At 38.0% G+C, this 21,749-nt stretch overlaps 1 protein-coding gene and 1 long non-coding RNA gene across 3 annotated transcripts; one reads left to right on the top strand and one right to left on the bottom strand.

Moving 5' to 3' along the window:
- Positions 1–1,401: 1,401 nt before the first annotated feature.
- Positions 1,402–4,523, top strand: LOC141443878 (uncharacterized). The gene is made up of 4 exons (XR_012453089.1): positions 1,402–1,628; positions 2,396–2,463; positions 2,593–2,700; positions 4,249–4,523. It is a non-coding gene; the product is annotated as an uncharacterized lncRNA (long non-coding RNA).
- A 6,967-nt stretch (positions 4,524–11,490) lies between these two features.
- Positions 11,491–12,891, bottom strand: LOC141443852 (uncharacterized). Of its 2 annotated transcripts, none has more exons than XM_074109216.1 (2): positions 12,329–12,891; positions 11,491–12,225 (listed from the first exon to the last, which is right to left on the bottom strand). In XM_074109216.1, exons 1-2 carry the CDS (start codon positions 12,826–12,828, stop codon positions 12,207–12,209), a joined length of 519 nt encoding a protein of 172 aa, XP_073965317.1. In that variant the 5' UTR covers positions 12,829–12,891; the 3' UTR covers positions 11,491–12,206. The 2 variants fall into 2 exon arrangements, with proteins under 2 accessions (XP_073965317.1, XP_073965316.1); XM_074109215.1 differs by having other exon boundaries at positions 11,491–11,892.
- Positions 12,892–21,749: the final 8,858 nt, after the last annotated feature.

The raw sequence follows: 21,749 nt of genomic DNA, 5'->3' as shown, positions 1-21,749 counted from the left end.
AAATTACGTATTTTTAACGATGTTTTCAGTTTTTCTTCTGACAGCTACGTAAGTACCTACTGACTGATTTTGCGTTCGGATAAATGAACACTACTATCCTATCATAAAATTTTCAACACATGTGATCACGGCCATATTTTTAATTCTACTTTACACGCTAAATAATTTACTTACACTAAACATTGATTTCTAAAATTTAACGGTACTAAAATTGTTATCTAGTTCCGATTTTCATAAACTCGTTCGTGAATCAACCCGGTCGTGTTCAAGATTGGTTTTCATTATTTTAGTTTCCGAACTGGTAGGTTGACAACTGACATCAATGACTTTTTGACACCGTCAATTTTGACAACTTAATACTACTAAGAGGCTACTACAAAACTCGCAAATCAAAGCTCGCATCGCACCGTCTCTTCTCACTCGCGCATCAATCATCATAAGCTCAGCGGACGGCAACATACCAAGCTCGAGTTTTGCACTTTATAGGGTCTGATTATCTATTCTGCGCTGGTGTTATCATAGATTACATTAAATTAAATATTTATTAAATATTTTCCCGCCTTTGTATTCATAAACGAAGTCACTATTCAATTACAATCGCGATTCGGACCACCTCCTACCTACCGTAATGAACGTTTAAATTATTATTAATAGATAGAACACATTGCAACGTATATATTTTACAATTGCTCGCACCTGTATGTTTGTTAGAAAGAGACAAAATGACACTTTAGGCAACACTAATGCACTAACCTGACAAGCTCTTTACCGAAATATTAAAACTCATTTACGTCTACGCTTAATCTTTGTTTAATGTCGTTAATCATGCACTTTCGTCCTTTTACTTTATTTGATATTTTATATTACAACTGTTCTTGTCTATAGATCTATCGCCATCATCATTTTCAAATCAATGCTGCCAACTCAATATTAAAAATTATTAAAGGTGGTCATACATTATCTAAATCTATCTTAATAGTAAAACTTATATAATATGAATAACTACATAACTAACTTAACCTAAGCTAAATAGTCAATAAATAACTTATAATACAATAGTACTACTTAAAACCTTTAACCATAATTATAGTTGCGATAATGAATGGGCGTCTTTCATCGAGTAAACATTTTTTTGGCAGCACTCGCGTTGTAACCTGTGGGTGTAGTTATTGTACGACCTGGACAATGCTCGACCGATTTTGTACGACCTGATAATTCAATCACATGTCACTTGGAACACGGGTCGAGCTTTATCACCCTGTACCGATAATGTTCAAGGTGCTATTGGACAACCTGATTTTGTACGACCTAACATTGTACGATGTGATATATCTAATCCAAACGAGTTCGTATTATCAGGTCGTACAGTGATGGCTGAGCAGTATAGGGTCGGGCATTACTGGTCCCCTAACCTGTCACTGTCAATTCAATTCGATAACCAATAAATAACCTAAAGAAATCCCGCGGACTATTCTTTTATCTGTGTTAATCTTGGAAGTATCATGAAAATAATACTATCCCTATCCTACCGAAAGGGCGATATGAAGACTCGCCAAACGATCACAACAAACGACCAAGTCCACCTCGCCAAAAGTACCCACAACGACTCACAAAAAGGGAACTTGAATGTAAGTAGGTACCCTTGTTTATTTTTAGTATAGATGTTAAATTTTTAACCGTGACTTTGATGAAATAAGTTTTCGTTTTGTAAATAATTCAGCCACGATGATGAGACCTAGTTATCCTGCACACTAAATAACATGATAATCAGTTATTAACCTGTTTTGACGGAAAATGATTGTAATTGTACTACTAATGAACCTCATTAACAAAGTTAATAATCAAGCAATGGACCTAACTTAACCATTTATTTCCTGATAATATCCATAGTCCACAACCAAATCAATTCAAATCATTTATCTATTCTCCTTCTGTTATTGTTTTAATGATTTTATCAAGGAGGCACAAGTTCAATAAGGTAAAATTTAAGGTAAAGTTTGCTAGCATACCTAATTTTTATCAATCTGATGGTCTAGTAAGATCACTTGCAATAATTTTAGTTAGTAGATAGGGCTTTTTCTAATCATTATATTTAATTGAAATGTAAATATGTTTGTTTGCAATGTGGCTATTACTTGAAATAATTCTCAATTAATGAAACTAACCTGATGTCATAACATTTTAAAGTGAATGAAATTGATCTTTGACCGAGAATAAATTTACTTCCACCGAACTTAGACCCAGTATAAAATATATCTATATTTAATTTTATTCTTAAATGTAGTTACACTACTTAGACTAAACTGCTTACACACTACTTAGTCTATAAGGAGTCTAACAACTAGAACCAGATTTTGATGCTTAGATTTTGATTTTGGTTTTTACTTTGTTTCAGCGCTGAGTATTTATTTTTAGTCACAGTCCTGAGAGCTAAGGAGAACATTCATTAGAATGGTAGTAAAGGTATGCTATAAATGGTTTTCTAATTATCCTCATTATGTTCCAGAAATCTTTCATACTATGTACTCTTAAAATTTATTAATGTTCTTCACATTATGAATTTATTTATAACCATACTAAAATATATTTCAGGTGACCTGGGCCGGGGAAACTCTTGCTTTTTGTCCGGTGGTTTACACACTAGCAAGGGCTATGCTGAATTGCTGATGTACCGAACACTGCTGAGCATCATTTATTAAGGTACAGTAACTTAACTACCTATACTACCTCTATTTTTTTATACCACGTCGGTGGCAAACAGGCATGCGGCCCGCCTGATGTTAAGCAATTACCACCGCCTAGGAACGCTTGCAACACCCGAAGTATCACTCGCGCGTTGCCGACCCTGTATAACATTACCTACCTTATCTATAAATTATTCTATACAAATGGAAGTTATATGCAGACTCATATTACTTAATTAATTTTCTTCTTCTTGTTTCTAGAAAACCCATCTTTCCTACCAGTCCAGCCCTAGTTAACTACTATTACTCTATTGTCTTTGTTACTCAGAATACTCTTTGCTTCACTCCCAATTCATCATCATCATCATCATCATCATCATCACATCAGCCACAGGACAGCCACGGATGAACACAAGTCCCCCGCACAATCCAGTGGCCTCGGTTGGTGTCAGCTATTCTCAATGAACTATTTAGTTAACCAAACCAACAATGCTCCTACTACATGACAATCTAAAGGAAACCCGATCTTATCTTAATTATTATTTTTCACATCATGACATGATTGGTATTTTATTATTATTATTATTTTATTTTTTTATCCTTGATGATTTCAATATAAATTCTTATACTTGACTGACATTTATGTAAATTATAATGTAATTTATATTGAATGAATAAATAAAGTAAACTACTTCAATGTGTTAGAATGAATGCAGAAACAACGCAGCATCAATACAAATCGTGATGCGGTTTTACAATGCAATAAATGATTAATTGTATTTTTTTCTTATATTAATTATAAATAATAAATAAATGATGTTAGAGTTGAGGGACTCTGTAGATATCATCTCTTTATTTCAAGCATTAATTTTATTCGTTTGTGCCCCCACTGCCTGCAACCATCTAATAACTAAGCTAATTTCAGGTTTCTAGTTTCTATTACATATCTGACAGTATTCCTACATCACTTTAATGATGGGCCTGGTTGTACTAGCCTTTCTAATTTTTCATTTGTTATTACCCTCCTAACTTCAGGTAAACTCTTGTTCTCACTATTCAACTTTATGATCTCTGTAATGTTTAAAAACAAACAGGACCTATCACGCCAAACACACGAGCAACATTTAACTCGACCACTTTCGACAATATAATATATTGATATAAAGTGCTTATATGCTACCATAATGTAATGATATAATGTTGGAAAATAGGCGCGCGCACCCAGACGTGGAGTTGCGGAAAACAGCCCTACTACCTATAACTATACTCAATGTGCTTGGAACTTCCTAGGCTTGCTATGTTCATGGGGTCGAACCGTTTTTACTGACTTTACACAACTCAGTCACTAACGTATTTTATTTATATCAAACTACTAGTAATACTACTTAATTCACTATTAAATTACTTAATCACTCAAGATACTATACTATACTATACTATTTTTAATGTAATCAACTTATTTTTCTTCACCCTTTATCTAATTAATCACAACATCACTAACTTCGATCTTTTATTCACTCACTGTTACTAATAGTCGCTAAAATGAACATTTTTTTTTTTCCAGGGCAACGTGTAGAAGAATGCTGCACCGATAAGAAAAGACTACAAGCTGCTTTAGAACAATACAACTACCTATTATGAGCTCCTATTTCCCACTTATACTTTTCCTTTTTCACGTCAACAAAATTGTTGCTATAACCAATTGTCACATGACAATAGATTATAACAACACTCGACCTAAACAAGGCAAAATCAACTTAATATCATATCTACAAGCAATGTAACATAATTGAATTTAACTAATAATTGATTTAGCAGAGAAATGATTATTTGAGAACCCAGTGAAAAAAATGGAAAGATAAAAACTTAGCAAAGCATATAAATAAAGTAAATGGTAATAATTACTAAATATACATATTATCCTGTTCTACGGCACCAAAATTGTAACGAATCCTACCTTAAACTAGATTTAAACTCTTAACCTAAAGCTTACTCCGATGCCTACAAACCGAATTTATTTATTATTACCTTATTATGGGTTCTCAACCTACGAATATATAGACCTAATTGAAGTTGATTTACCTTGATTAAGTCATAAAATTGGCCAAGTGATCGCTAGCGGTCTAGTATAAGGAACCTACGTTGTGTCCTAGAAAGTAACCCTTTAGTACGTTTAGTATAATGGGAAAAGAGCTCAATTATTATATAATTTAACTAAATAATAAAGAGAAGATAAAAGAAGAACCAATGAAGAATGTATTTAGTTGTTTAAAGTAGTCTGTCAATAGTCTATGATATGTTCGTGTGGAAGAAGGTATTTTATTTCGCAGCTAAAGTTCAGAGGCCCACTCCCCGCCTCTGAAAGTGGCCTTCGTCCCGTACTGGACACGCCTCCTCTGCGTTAGCCCTGAAGGAGCATACTACCTCTTCCTTGTTAGGAAATAAAACATATCTTTATGTTATAAGAGAGGACATTTCAAAGGGAAGTCAATTATAGCCTGAGGCTGTTCCTGGATCAAACCCGTGATCACAATACTCCTGTAGTAACAAACCCAACTTCAGCAGAATGTAGAGATAAGTTATAGTGCTTTATTATATTGATTAATGAGTAGTTTCCGGATCACCTGGTACCGGCTAACCACTGACTTGCTCTGCCTTAGTCTTAATCAATATGACTTACATTGTAAGTTTACAGAAGAAAATATAGAGCCTTATTACTTATTGAAATAGTTGATATTAATAGCCACTACAGGTTCATACAATCCAAGGTCCATTGCCAGGAACGACCACAGTCTTCAAAGGAGATTCTACTTTCAGCAAATAAATATTATTCCATTGTGAGTTGTTGAATTATTTTGTCTCACTTGTATTTGAGGCTACTAGCGTTTGTAACTTAGGACATTGAATGAAAAGTGAAACGCCGAAACCCTTCATTCGTCGGACGTCAAGGTCAGTCATTTAGTTGTCTATATTTATGTAAGTATGTCGCCATGAGTATGGCTAGGTTCTGAATGTAGCAGGCAAGCTTTAAAGCAGCCTTAGGCAAATTGGTAAGTAGCTGTATAGTTAATGGAAAGAAAACACAATTACACACACACAAGTAAAGTCAAATCAATAAAATAGAGCAAATACAACCTCCACCTTACCAAGTAGAAGTAAACACAATTGACACACACAGATAAATATCAAATCAAATAGATAGAGCAAATTCAACCTCCACCTTACCAAGTGGAAGTAAACACAATTCAAGCCTACCATATCCTAGTCCTACTTCTAAACTAACCAACTAATCTACACGATACAGCAAACTAGAAGCCCGGGCTCCACATTTAGATTACTCGCGGGTCTCTCTCAAGGTGCAGTGAGAGAGCCTAGTCTAAATTACCCCTACGTCGAGTGGGTGGCTCTGTTTCCTACGCCTATCACCCGTGTGCTCACCGGTATCTGTCGTGTTAGGATTGGGAAAGACAAATACCGATGCCGAAGAATAAGTGTGTGAATAGATAAATAAATAGATAAGGAGGACAAGATCTTGGTTGATTTAGGACACCGGTATGGCATCTCAAACCCTCCAAAACCCAGGGAGAAAATTAGGCCTGTCTCTTCCGGTATAATACAAGACCCCGCCCTTACTCCATAGGCGTACACTGACACTGAAGAACGTTCCCAGGGAAAGTCAGCCTGTCCGTTACCACCGCTAGGTGACCTGGCTCCCATTCCCTAGGAATCGGCTTTTACTGAGCCGAAACTCGATAAGTCCTCTACTATTCCAGAAATATTTAAAATCACAACTGATTGTGATCCCCAAACCCCATAATGAATTAATACGCAATTCCCAGCAATGGATACCCTAATACCAAAAGCCTTCGATACCAAGATACACAAAGCAGGGAAACCACACACCAATTCACTATAAAAATAACACAAAACAATTTAAAAATACGATAGAAATAAATCAAAGTGTCCCAGAGAGAACCTCTCGAGTCCGTGTCGAAGAAAAGAATCCCCCCGCCGTTCGCGCGCTCCTATTTATACCCCAATTCCGGCGACAATGGCGACAATGGCGACAATGGCGACCGATAGTAGAAACAGGCCGCGGCCATTGCGTCGGGCAGGAAAGGCTCTGCCGCGCTATTTCCACGTTCGTACTGGATAGTTTAATGTTGCCAATAATCTCGTTCGCATATTTATGGGTAGATTAGCTTTATTTGTTCATAATTTACCTTTATTTAATAAAATTAATAAATTAGTTTAGCCTCTCCTAATAAACCTATGTTCACATAAGGCGAAACATTACGGACCATAGGCCGTATTGTTACACTTAGAGAGAATAATGGAGCACGCAATATTTGTAACCAAGACTCAACACGAAGTCGGTATGACACTACTGAACATATTAATAGTGATAAGTAATAAGATATTTGCAAGCCAGTAATAATAATAACTAACAATGTACCAACTCTTTACATTATGCGAAGGAACTTGAATAAGGGAATCCCCGTAATTACCGTAAAATGGGTAAGTTGGGTCGAATAGAAGTGCAACTTTGAATAAAAAGGTACACTCTCCTGTAACCACGAGAGCGAAGCTGAATTGACCATAAACGGCAGAGAGTGGTCAACTGAGCCCGCGGGCTGAATTGACCATTAAAACGGCAGAGAGTGGTCAACTGAGCCGTGGGATGAGTTGTCGAGGCAATGGCTCGAGTCATCCACGAAAAAAATCAAAAGGGGCCATTCAGCCCGCGGGGATGAAATTTTATGTGGGATCATTGACCATGAAGGCCTTTATCCTTGTATATTTCATTTGGAATTCCATATTTTAAAATAAGGTTATTTACAACGCGGCTGCTATGGTCACTGCATCTTTACTAGTAATCGGATACGCCTCGACGTATTTGGTTAGGTCGCATTGCAGCCTTAATATATACGAGTAACTATTGCTATCCTTAACTGAGGGCCCGATTAAATCTAAATATAACATGTGCAGGTTTGCACAGTGTTGCTGTTTTGCAGGTGGTAGGACCTTGTGCAAGGTCCGCCCGGATTGCTACCACTATCTTGCTCGTTAATCCTGCCGTGAAGCAGCAGTGCTTGTTGTGCACTGTTGTGTTTCGGCGTGGAGAGTAAGACAGCCGGTGAAATTACTGGCACTTGAGGTATCCCATCTTAGGCCTCTAGGTTGGCAACGCATCTGCAATCCCCCTGGTGTTGCAGGTGTCTATGGGCGGTGGTGATCTCTTACCATCAGCAGACCCACTTGCTCGTTTGCCATCCAATCGAATAAAAAAAAAAAACCTATCAAAGGCTGTGCTGCCTGAGTTTGTTATTATCATTGGTTGTTTTATAGGTATAATATTTGGGACGTTGACATTTGCCGCAACGTTTTACAAAATCAATAACATCCTTTTCTAGTCCCGTCCAAAAATACTTTTGTTTTATATTGTTTAACATTCGCCTGATACCGGCGTGTCCACTAGTGGGCGACATGTGAGAGTCGTTTAAGATGACGCGTTTCGTATCGTCGTCATATATTTTTCTCTACATTTTTTATTATACACACGCGTGGTTCGGACTACTTTGGCATTTTACTTATGCATCTTGTCATTTCTTTAATAATATCTTCATTCCGTTTATTTTTAATTATATATTTCTTCTATTTTGAAACGACTACATAAAGAACTCATTTCCCTCACAAAGGCATCTCGTGCGCGTTGCGATTGGTAAATGTTTTGTCGTATATAATTTTCTTCGTTTCGGAAAACACTACGTTTTTCGATGTTTCTCCTGTTCGGTCTCGAATTGTGTACCATTCTGTGTCTTGTAAAAACACTAATTCAATGTATTTTTTTTGGTAATTTAAGTACAGCAACAACTCTTGGGTGATCAAAGATATTTGGTTGTTTGTAGAGGATTCTATAATACTTTCATTCATTCGTCTACTTGCGCTCTAGTCATTACATTCATAATATGTTCATTCATCTTCTTTAACTCTTCACTTGTGATACAAATTCGCGACAATGGGCTGCAGCTACATTGTCGGAACCACGTACATATTCGATCTCAAATCATACTCCTCTAATATAAACCTAAATTTCATGAGTCTATTGGAAAGATCAGTCATATTAAATAACACGAGGGGTCTATGATCGGTTTCTATTTAAACTTTCTACCGTAAAGATAGGGTCTGAAATGACATACCTCCTCCTATACTCGGAGTGACTAGCAGGTACACCTTTGGGCGAAAGCTTAAAGGCTATTTGTTGGCATTTCAAAAGCTATAATTCCATTAATTCCTCTCCCTTCCAGCACTATTACACAAAACTTTTTTTGTTTCGGTTGTTAATTTCATGTTTCCTTTTAGCTCGCGTACCTAACGGTGTTGTATATTTGGCAAGTGTCTTTCAAAGCCATAAAATAAATAATATGTTTCATTGTTTACAAATTATCTATTTATGTAGTCTTATGTATAGTAATAAAACTGTGTAGTATATCTTTGTAGCGGTCCGAGGGTCACCAACGGTGCTGGCTGAAAATCAGCGCTGGGGTGTTTATTATTAACGCTTCAGCATTATGCTGAGCCAGTGTCCTATTCACAACCGCAATGACACATACTTTCCTACGTGTTGTCTATTTGTACTTAATACTATTGTTGTGTATTGTGTTGTTAATAAATGTATTTTCTTTCTTTCAAATACTTTACTGACCAACCACTGCTAACAACTCTTTCCAATGGTTGGTTATCGTTTTTTCCGCCTGGTTCAAACTTCGACTTGCAAAAGCAATTGGTCTATGATCACTGTTGCTCAATGCTGATCCGATTGCATATCCGGAAGCATCTGTTTTTAAAATAAATGTGTTATGCTTGTCAAATTTGGATACTGTGGTACGGGGGTGATAATAGTGTCGTTCCAAACAAATTGTACATTTTTTCTACATAATTCATTCAATGGCAAGGATTTTTCCGCAAAGTTAGGAATAAATTTCCGGTAGTAATTTGAAAAAGCTTTTGCTGGAGTTGGGTAATTCTCAATAACTTTTGTTTTTCCGGATCTGGTGTGATGCCTGTGGCTGATACAGAATGGCCCAAGTATAAGATTTGTTTTCCTAAAGTCACATTTTTCGGGGTTTAACTTTAAGTTGACTTTTCTCAATCTTAACATGATATCCATAAGGTTTTTGTTACGAATGTCTAAACTGCGACCGAAACAAATTAGGTTATCTAAATAAACAAAAGTTTTTTTTTTAAATTAAATCCTGCCGTGGCTACTGTCATTAAACTAGAGATAGAGCTTGGGCTAGTCTTGAGGCCCATCGGTAAACGTTTCATTTGGTATTGACCAGAACTTGTAGTGAAAGCGGTGTATGCTCTGCTTTCGGGTCTAAGCCAACTTGATAATATGCTTTTTTTTTATGATTTTATATCTACTCTACCTCCAACATAATCGGAGCCTGTTTCTGCTAGTTTCTTTTATTCCAGTCTCGCTTGTGCTACATACTCGTACTTGCATTCTGCATACTATTCTTTCTTCCTTACATCATCTTTCACTCTTTTCGGGTCAGTGCCCTTCTAACTATTCTATCTGTAATTCCGCCTAGTACAGATCTTACAATTTCACATTAATTCTGTTCTCTTTGTCACTCCATTCTATCTTTTGAGCTGTCCTCTTTGTCATTCGTCATCTTTCATATTAACACATAAGAAGAAGAGTTTTTTTTAAATGTTTTAATGTTTTTTTGGGCACAAACGGTACAATTTAAATTAGATCTAACAAACTTATATCTAACATCAACCAATAAAGATGCCACCGTTAGATAATACATAACAATGAAGAGGGTTGGTGTATCCACATTTGTACAAAATATTCAAACAAAATTAGAGAGGTATTCGAAGAATTATATACTAAACTAATATAAAATGAATTTTCTCAATCATGCTCGGAAATGTAATGTTTAGCTATGTTATGTGAGTTGCCCAAAAGACTAATTTTTTCTTCATTAATGGGCAAGTTAACTATGTAACGACCAGAAGGGTCTTTAGTGGTTGTATTTTTGTATAGAGATTCACAATACAAATCTTCTGGGGTAGTCTTCTGTTGATGACTAACCTCTTCGATTTTCCAGAAATTTGACAATTGAAATGAAATGTCAGTGACCTTTAAGTTTACCTTTGTTATTGGCATTGACACTTTATCAGTTATGTAGCTACCTGTAACAATCCACCCAAACACCGTGTTTTTCAAGTCAGGTAAACATGGACCTAGTTTTACAAAGCCTTGTTTCATTAAAGAGAAGAATAGTTCAGTACCAAGCAGTAGATCAATAGTGCTAGGAATATGGAATGTTGGGTCAGCCAGCTTACAATTTTTAGGAATATTCCAGTTTGAAGTAGCAAGCTTCATGTGTGGCAAGGGCACAGTGATTGTATCTACCAAGAGAAGATTCACATCTGTACTATAATCATTTAAGCATGATGAAATTGTTGCATTGATTGATTGTTGACATGGTCTTGTTTCCTCACCGATGCCTACAGCAGTCACATTGCATGGTATGATTGGCAAGCACAAGCGATTAGCAAGGTTGTTAGTTATAAAGTTTATTTCGCTGGCACTGTCTAATAATGCCTTAGCTGCATGCCAGTTATCATGGCAATCTTTTATTTTTAACTGAACTGTTGAAAGGAGTACATGTTTCGTGTTTTCTATTGTTGAATTTGGTGGGTTTATTGCCTTGTTAGTAGTTGTGTGAGTACACAGCTGTTGTGTGTTAGAAGCAAACAAGGGTTGATTACCCTTTTTAGTTTGAGTACGATCGGTATTCAATTGAATAGGCTGTTGACTGGTAGAAGGCTCTGTCTGTTGAGGGCTAAAAAAATTATTACCTTTGTCTGTGGTTGAGTGTGCTGTCTGTTGACTTGTAGAAGACCCTTGATGCTGTGTGTCAATGCTCTGTTCATTGTTGACACATGTAAGAACATTTGATGAGTTTGATGTCTGATGAATAGCTGATGCTTGGAGATGGCCACTGTTGTAGTTTAATTCATTTGTATTGTTGGAGTATTTTGTGTAGTCAAGATGTAAAACACTGTTGTGTTTTTTATGGCACTTGAAACATACTTGTGAACACTTATGACCTGCTTTATAAATAGATAAACAGTTATAGCAGAGCCTTTTGCTTTTTACAAATGTTATTCTCTGTGAGACAGGAAGCTGCAAAAATAAGGGGCATTTTGTTAGTTCATGTTTGGAGTCACATAAGATACAGTTTGTTTTGTTTAAAGTGGTAGTGTGAACAACTTTAGTATTGGAAGAGTATCTCGGCATACTTTGTTTGTCAAACTTGTCATTTATTAATTCTTGTGCAATGCTACGATGTGACAGAAAGTCTAAAAGATCTGACAGCTTAGGTATCTCAGAACTTTGCCTACTAATTTCCCATGCTGCTCTCAATGAATTATCTAATTTTTGTACAATAATATATATCAACAAGACATCCCAGTGCTCGGTAGGCAACTGCAATGATTTCAATGAATCAAAACTTTGCTGAAACAATGTAAGAAAATCTTTTAAATTAGACTTAGTTATGTACTGGTAGTTCATAAAACATTTTAAATGATGATTTATGACTATTAGTTTGTTATCATACCTTTTGGTTAAAATCTCTAAAGCCTTTTCATAATTTTCTTCCGACAATATTAAGGAGCTGATGAGAGCTGCCGCTTCTCCTTCCAGGAACGACTTGAGGTAGTGTAGCTTTTGGAGCTTTGGCAGGTCCTCATTACCATCGATCACAGAAAAGAATAAATTCTTGAATATGGGCCAATTTTTAATATCCCCATTGAACTGTGGGATATTGAGTGTAGGCATAGCAATTGGCATTTTCTTAGGTTTGAATTGAGGTGTGTCCTGATTGTTTTGAATGAGACTGGAAATCATGGCTTTGATTGTGTAGTACTTAGCTTCGACCGCAGACCGCTCATCTATATCCTCTGCGATTTCCTGAAACGCCTCTATTTTTTCTTGGGCATCATTAAATTTCTCAAAAAGGCTCGTCAGGTCCGTGCTCCTGACCTGGAGGTTTTCATATTCAATCTTACCAATATCTTGATCTTCCATTTGTTTGACGTAATTTTCGATGCGTGTCATTCTTCCCTTTATATTTACCCGAAGGTTTTGGAGTTTAGTAATATCCTCGGACGTTGGCGGCGCCATTCTGTGATGATTATCACCGTCCTTAAGTGGTTATCCTCGAACGATTGCGCAGTTGCCTCGCCGACCACCGCCACCCACGCGGCGGCGAAAAAAAAAATCCAACTGGATCTTCCGTTATGTTAGTTTCTGGTCACAACTGTTGTTGCAAGTGGTTTCGGCACCAATTATGTTCCGTATTCGGATATATATTTTAATAAAAAGCTGTTGTTTTTATATTTTTTATTCTGAATTGATACAGTACAGGGCAATGGTATAGCGCGCGAGATCAAAGATGATGGGTGACAGCCGAGTGACAGCTGTCAAAAAGACGTTTTAAAGGAACGCTATAAATATTGTACAAGTACTTTTCGTTTTACATCAGACCAATTTGACACATTCCTTTTGCGTTTCTTTGATTGTCGTGGTTTACTGGAAGCCTCATCAACAGTGTTCTGCCATATCTCATGTGCCACGCAGAATGCATCGTTACATTTCTGATCTGAATGCTTATTTAGAGGTGAAGGCATGGGTGAGTACATTTACATTTAATCAATTTATCACGTCGTTAGTAGACATGGATGGCATTGGTGAATTTTCAAAACTGGCAGTAATCTCTACATTAAAAGGCGACGGTTCCATTATAGATAGCGGTTCATTTATAGGCGTCAGTTCCATTATAGATAGCGGTTCATTTATAGGCGTCAGTTCCATTATAGATAGCGGTTCATTTATAGGCGTCAGTTCCATTATAGATAGCGGTTCATTTATAGGCGTCAGTTCCATTATAGATAGCGGTTCATTTATAGGCGTCTGTTCCTTTGTAGGCGATGCTTCTAATATTGGTGATGTGCCTACAGAAAAAGTGACGGGTTGAACGGCGACACTACTTTCTCTACCCAGATTTTCCATCGCATCTCGCTCTAGGTCAATAGGCGATGATTCCATGCTGTGCGATGGATGTATATTTGCAGAAGATGTGACTGGGTTAACGACACTACTTGCCTTAATTTCATCTTCCGTCACTACTCGGTCTTGAAGTACGTCTCGTAAGTCTTGATATACTTGTTCAGCTCCTTCTGGCAATGGAGAAGAAAATAAATCATCCCGTTTCTCTGAAATAACAAAGTTAAATTTATTAGAATAATGGAACCAGAAATACTCCACTATATATACATTATATTATACATAAGACAGAATGAATGAAAAAAGTTGTGTAAGCAAATTTACAAGGAAAGTGTGCTAGGGCAAGTTTGTCGGTCTAGGGCGTCCTCGAAATACGTAAACCGACCTAAACCGTTGAGCATGTATGAGGAAAGTGATGAATGTGGATGAAGCGAGAGAAGTTTGTCAGAATAGAAGCGTATGGCGCTCTATTATCTCTGGCTGTCTTGCATGGAATAAGGCGTGACGTATTGTATGTATGTATGTTATTTTATTCCATAAAAATAAATAGAAAAGAAAATATGAGACGTAAATGGTATTAACTTAAATGATTTCCGTAGAAAAAGGTGACATATGAACAAGTGAACTAAACAACGCGTGTCTGTTCCGGCGTAAATGGTTGCAAGTGCTCTTACAACTCTGAAATTCTTTCTAGTTTCCATCGATTAATGGTACACAACTATATAAGTCGTGCCTATTAAAACTTTTTCTAAGTATGAAATCTATATAAAACTTGTATTGCTAAGATCGTAATAACGTTACGAATACATTTTTTCCGATTTATATTGATTTACTATAAAAAAAGTTCTAAGAGGCAATATGCTACTTTTTACTTGGGAATCTAATGGTAGAAGCACTTGAATCATAAAAACATAAAAAAAACACTCTATTATTTTATAAATAGAAGAAAAAGGTACTTACGTGTCTGTGAATCATGATAAATATCCTCTGTTGGACCATTTGCAATGCTATCATTAATTTCACTTGTACTTCGTTGGTTCAGTGCTAGCTAGCTAAGTTTATAAGTCGTCTAGAGCGACGATTCATTTTTATTAGGGGTTAGATTCGTGCGCTATAAAATTAACTTAAAATTATAAAGAAGCTCACACCAAAGCAAAACAGAAAACGTGCCAAAATAACATAAAAATAACAAAGCGTGCCGTCTCCCGCGAAGACCGGTGACGACTGACTATAGAACGGCACGCGCGCCCCTCCGCGGGGGGAGGCGTCCGGCGTGTAAAGTTCTATGGAGATTTACAACTTTATACGTCGAGTTCATATCACATGTAACTTTTTTAGGGGTTGAAATCTCAAAAAGTACTTGGATTTGAGAAATATTTTATATACAGAAATGAAGCTGTATGTTGCGCATTTGGCTGCCTCGGTCTTCTTAGGGCAGTCTCGGCCTGCATCTTGCATGATTTCGCTGCGTGACCGTATAGCTGGCATTTGAAGCACCTCGTGACTAGAGTGAAGTCTTTTACAGGGCAGGATGTCCAATTCACGAAGACCCTGTCATTCGCTATAAGGGCCTTCCGAATGAGGGCAGGAACTTCAATGATATAGTTACAGGTCTCTGCGTCTTTTCGACCCGATTTGTGGCTCAGCTTAGTCGAAGCTAAAAACTCATCTAAGGACATTTCTTGCATTCGTTCGGCTACATTTTGGTGGTATAAACATTTGAAAACTTCCGCATCCTGCATAGTCGCGGGCACTCCAATAACTATTATTCTAGGTCTGCGTTTTAGGGGCTCATCCACGGTCAGGCCAGACGTTGTTAGCTGCGCTGACTGCTTCAGCTTCTGGATGTCATCCTTGCAGTCAGTGCTTATTACTACACCTCCGTTTCTAGTTTTGCGCAGTCCTCTGACGTGGAGCTTCATTTCCTCGGGGCGGATGATTTTTTGGACTAGTGATCTGGTCTCCTCGCTCGACTTAGATTTGTCTGTAGGATAAATCGCTACTGAGTTTACGATAGAGGGCTGGTGAAGGAAAGTGGCGTTGGATTGCGTGAAATAAATAAACACTGATAAACTGCACTTGTTTTATTATAAAAGCTTTACAGGCATTTTTGCGTGCGCGCGAATACAGAGAAGGGAAGATAGAGGCGCCACTGACAGCGCGGTAAAAAATATAACTAAGTTGCGTTCCGATTCTAACACCCACCCTTGGAACGCAATCCCATTTTTTCTACACAGTACAAATGTAGTAGTTCCCTTAGTTAGTATATCTGCAACCATTTTATCTCCACTAACATAACAAAATTTTATCCTTAAGTTAATAACATGAACCTTTAAAAAATGATAACGAATGTCTATGTGCTTTGACTGTATAGATCAATTACCCAATATGATCTAGGTAGGTAACAAGTGACGTCAAGTGCTCAGAGTACTTCAGGAAACCAATTCTGCGAAGAAATGTTCGAGAGGCTGCGAGCTATGTTCCCGGATATCAGCCGTGAGTACTTAAAGAGCTTCTGCCCGGCGGAATGGGCGCCAGGGCCCGAGTGTCGATGTCCAGTTCAGCAGTATCGTCGAGAGAATCCTCCAGAACGAGCCATTCTGGGTGTTCGACGTGAACCCGGACCATGTAATGGCGGAGGTTGTGGTAGACGACAGTATGACGTTGAATATCGATGACACTTATGAATATCTGAGTGGATTTTTCCAAACGCGGAACCGCTTTACCTCAGAAGCGCCGCGGAGAAGTTTGAAGCAGAGGACGATGTTAAGAATTTTGTCGAGAATAAGTTGCAGAGCAACGACTACCCAACGCGCGACCAGTATTTAGCGAAGATAAAGGTTACCGAGGAGCAGCAGCGTTACACCAACAATTTCGACATCGAGCAGTTTCTTAATTTGTTCCCAGATCCTTTCACGCACTTCGAGGACGAAACCAGGAAGTGCCAGTACAATTTAATCGCTGCCGAGTTCTTAAAGAATGCATTCAGTCACGTGAGGGTTAATACTATTAACATAATTTACCGGAGCAATAAATACAACATGAGCAGAGCTGCCCGGGAACTGAAATTCACTAAAGACTTTATTGAAAGACCGCGTCGTTCAAGAGAGATTCCCACAGAAAATATCCTGCTGCTTCAGGAGATGGCGTTCGTGCGGCACCGGAAGGTCATCCGTATCCACATGGCGGAAGTAAAATGGAAGGAGGAGGATGAGTTTAATGCGCTCAAAGCTTCCGGAGGCTTTTGGACCTGCGAGTGCTGCTACGACGAAGAGTGCATACCTTCGAAGTGTTCGACCTGCGAAAACGCACATGTTTTTTGTAACTCTTGTAAGGTTAAAGGTACTGACACAGAGCTAGGTGACGGCGAGACCCAAGTGCCTTGTTTTCTCAACTGCGGAAGAGAATGCAGTATGTCAACACTGCAAAAAGTTCTTCCGTCGGCAAAATTTAGTATTTTGTTGCAGAAGCGACAGGCGGCTGAGGTTCTAGCAGCTGGCCTGGAGGGTTTAGTCTTCTGTCCGTACTTGGTTGGCTGCATTCAAGTCATTGAACACCTTCCAATATAATTCTGAATAATAGTACGACTCTGATCGCAGTACGGTTCGACATCGAGCAGTTTCTTACTTTGTTCCCAGATCCTTTCACGCACTTCGAGGACGAAACCAGGAAGTGCCAGTACAATTTAATTGCTGCCGAGTTCTTAAAGAATGCATTCAGTCACGTGAGGGTTAATACTATTAACAGAATTTACCGGAGTAATAAATACAACATGAGCAGAGCTGCCCGGGAACTGAGATTCACGACAGATTTTATTGAAAGACCGCGTCGTTCAAGGGAGATTCCCACAGAAAATATCCTGCTGCTTCAGGAGATGGCGTTCGTGCGGCACCGGAAGGTCATCGGTATCCACATGGCGGAAGTAAAATGGAATGAGGAGGATGAGTTTAATGCGCTCAAAGCTTCCGGAGGCTTTTGGACCTGCGAGTGCTGCTACGACGAAGAGTGCATACCTTCGAAGTGCTTCGACCTGCGAAAACGCACATGGTTTTGTAACTCTTGTGTAGTGAAAGGTATGACACACAGCTGGGTGACGGCGAGACCCAAGTGCCTTGTTTTCTCAACTGCGGAAGTGAATTTAGTATCGCACACCTAGATTAAAACAGTATTAACTCAAAAAAATCGTTTTTTCAGAAATGGCAAATGTGTGATTGAGAAAATACACGATAGAAGCTTATTTGTTGAATTTTGTAAAGCAAACTGAGATGTAAGTTGATGTATCATAATTTAAAATTTAAAATCATGTAAAAGATAAATTAAATACCGTTTTTCAGTTGTTACATTTTTTAGAATTAAGTGTATTGATTTCCGTAATTATTTTTTGTTGGAACTGTTTTGTATACTACTTTTTGAATTAATTCGATTTTCATACAATAAAAAAATTAGTAAATCAATAAAAAACTGTTAAGAGAGTAGTTTTATTGATATTTGGAACGTTTTATGAGGTTAAAATGAAAATAATGAATTTTACACTAGTTTATTATTTAATAGGAACCATGTCATAAACTTTTACAAGGCAAATGAAATCAAATGAATAGCTCTACGAAAAAAATGTTACAAATAATTCTTCCTTAATTATTACAAAACACTTAAATTACACTTGAGATCAGTTCGTGTTAAAAACTTCTCAAAAATAATGATGTCACTGTCGTCACTTTGTGTTGGTGAATATAATAATCAGGTCGTTGGATCTCAATTGACTGGGGCATTGGGTTATTTGAAACAGAAAAATGGCCCTCAGGTGATGAATTTTGTTCCATTTGACCGATCAACATCGGTAACTCTTCCCTTGAAAAGCTATTTTCCATTTGAAACTCTTCGCCATGAGACGGCATATTAGGGTTCCACATTTTCTTTTTCTTTTTCTGTAACCATTTGCACGAATATCCGGCCCCGTCCTTCATATTTCTAAAACAAGTATTTAAATTATTAAAGGTTATTACTAACCATAAAAAGCGTATTAACTCAAAAATGATAAAAACTCAAACATGCTTAGCCAATTATAACACAAGTGACATTTAAAACAGTTTCAACATAAATTACTGCGTTTATGAAACTTAAAAGAGTCGTCCATCTGTGTTAGTTCAAATTATAATTAGAATAAATTCTCATTCAACAAAAGCAATAATTAAAACATGAAAACAGATATAAAACTAAAATAATCATAGAGAATATCTTACCTAGGTCATCAAACTGTGTTAACTCTAATTGAACAATTTATTATCATCAGTCGTGCAACGCCAACTCATCAAAACTGTAACAACTCGAAATAATACTTAAATAATTAAACTAATCAGTCAACAAACAGTCTTAACTCGAATACATCGGTTTTAAATCAAAGTGCTAGCATGCACTCAGCGTTGTGTTCGGTCAGCAACTAACGATGCTACTGTCTTGCGGGGGGGGTGAGGCAACGCCGCGTGCAAAAGGGTCTTACAAAGCCACTATCGGCGAGTTTTTGGAATATTTTTGGTTCTGTTTATTGGCTGACGCGCATCATCTGTAGATGTCGAAATACTATTAACTAAAAAATACACCATTTTGAGTTAATACTGTTTTGATCTAGGTGTTATATGTCAACACTGCAAAAAGTTCTTCCGTCGGCAAAATTTAGTATTTTGTTGCAGAAGCGACAGGCGGCTGAGGTTCTAGCAGCTGGCCTGGAGGGTTTAGTCTTCTGTCCGTACTTGGTTGGCTGCATTCAAGTCATTGAACACCTTCCAATATAATTCTGAATAATAGTACGACTCTGATCGCAGTACGGTGTCTCGCTAGAAATGCCTGCTGTTCTCAGAGTGTATTAGTTTTTAGTTAGCCGTTACCATTGAATAATTATCCACCATGTTTTGGGGATTGATTATGGAGCCCAACAAGCGGTATACCCAAGTGGTGGAAAAACCGTTTCACATCTCGCAGGCAGCTATGGACCTCTCAACTGGGGACAACGATCCATGCCAGGTCATGGTTGTTGTGGATGTATGTGGATGATTATATTCTTCTGTGCTTCAAAAGCCAGGATATAATCAACAAAGACTTAATTGCGTTTCTCTGTAAAAACGTAAGATTTTATTTAAGCATAATGGGTAGGTACAAACATTCAACGAATTTTACTAACAGTAAACAAAAGATCTCACCTGTAAAAACGTAAGAAACAACATTTAAAGCCCTTATTCCATATTTCTTTATTATAATTAGAGAATCTTTAATAATAAAACATCGCTTCTTACCCTCTCTCATTATCATATTATAAATGAAATTTCTCAACTGTCAATGGTACTGACTGTCGGTTGGGAGATAACTCACCCTGGCATCTTCCAGCCTTCTATTTAATTTTTTCCTCCCCTTCCGCATTGCTTTGACGAGTTCTCGATGCCAGCCTCGAGAGGCTCGGCTCGGGTAAAATGGTTCGTTTTATGATCTTTTTGTACAATCTACCTACTATTCATTTCAAAACACAAATAAACAATTTTGCTCGAAGTAGTAGTAATGTATAAAAGACCGTATAAAATTGATCGTATTTTGGTACGAAGAGACAAAATCTTAAAATGAATATGGCTACATGTGCATTAATTTTGGTAAGCCGCTCCGAATGTTCTTTATGGGTGTTAAAATGTTCATCAATGAGTGACGGTATAGATTCTGGATAGATCGGAGCACCAAGGAGACGAAGGGAGCTCTTATCAATAATTTTGATGTTCGGTGCCAAACAGTTAAATTTAGAGATAAGGTCAGTAGTTCAGGTAAAGAATGGGGATTTTGTAATGAAAAGTTCACACTTAGCAAAATTTAAATCTAGTCCAATTTTATTGAAAGAGTTAATGAGTAGACGTAAATGATCTAGCTAGAACTGTGTTCGCTTCAGTTTGACCCTCGTATTAAGTTTATGATCTAGGTATATAACTCACTCTGGCGGTTTCCAGCCTCCGGGTAATTTTCTTCTCGACCTTAATTAGCGTACGTTCAAGCCTCTCGTGGCTGTCCTCTCGAGGCTCGTCCGGCGGCGGCCCGGGGCTGGCGGTGAATTGGAAGCGCCTGCGAAAATAAATATTTTTTAGTAACATTGATATTCAAGTGGTTTGCGGAACACCATAATTTGAAGCTGCTTTGCGAAATCCTGCCTTTTTTGCCAATACATCTTCTACGGCTTTTTTCATAGCTTCTTTACACCCTCTCCCCTCTTCATCTTTTTTTTTATATTTTCGTACCATTGTACTATAGGTACCACTGTTACCTGAAAAACAACAAATGAATGCAAAACCACGACAAACATTTTACCAAAAACCTTTTGAAGAGGCAAGATGAGGTAATGGGGTAAGCCCCATCATGCCTCGAAAAGTTTGCCCCGTCTTGCCTTCACCTCCATAGTTTAGTTAGTGCAGTACTGTAGCAACGCCATACAAATAATGTTGCGCATTGCGCGTGACTACACAGCGCTACAATCTCTAAGGGCTACGAAATCACACTATTCTATAGGTAAGATTATAAGACGCTTGGTAGGACGACGCATTAAACCGTTCCTGGTTCCAACATCAACGACTCTTACGACTCCTTCCGCACCCGGATACACGCGCTCAACTCTGCCCTTCGGCCATACGTTTCTAGACAAATTTGGATCTACAATTATGACCACGTCCCCTTCCTTCATCGCTTCGCCGCGACCGCGCGGCTCCCGCCGGTTTGAAAGTGTGGGAAGGACTTCACGTACCCACCGCTGCCAAACAGATCTGCCAGCCGCTGTGAGGCCCTCCAGTGTGACCGGCCCATCTCGTCCACCTTGGTGAAGGTCCCTGGTAACGGCACTTTGGACGGCCCGCCGAGCAGAAAATGGTATGGTGTCAGTGCTTCTTCGTCTTCTGACGCCACAGATACGTGAGTTCCTTCTGTTTTTTGCTAGCCTCAGAATCTAAGCTGTT

This window comes from Choristoneura fumiferana, chromosome 28 (assembly GCF_025370935.1).
Source record: "Choristoneura fumiferana chromosome 28, NRCan_CFum_1, whole genome shotgun sequence".
Taxonomy (NCBI): Eukaryota; Metazoa; Arthropoda; class Insecta; order Lepidoptera; family Tortricidae; genus Choristoneura; species Choristoneura fumiferana.
This window is presented reverse-complemented; position numbering and strand designations above follow the sequence as displayed.

Coding starts and splice junctions, on each gene's coding strand:
- LOC141443852 (XM_074109215.1), bottom strand. CDS start 12,828: ATGACACGCATCGAAAATTACGTCAAACAAATGGAAGATCAAGATATT. Junction 11,893..12,328: donor TTAGAGATTTTAACCAAAAG/GTATGATAACAA, acceptor TTATTTTTGCAG/CTTCCTGTCTCACAGAGAAT.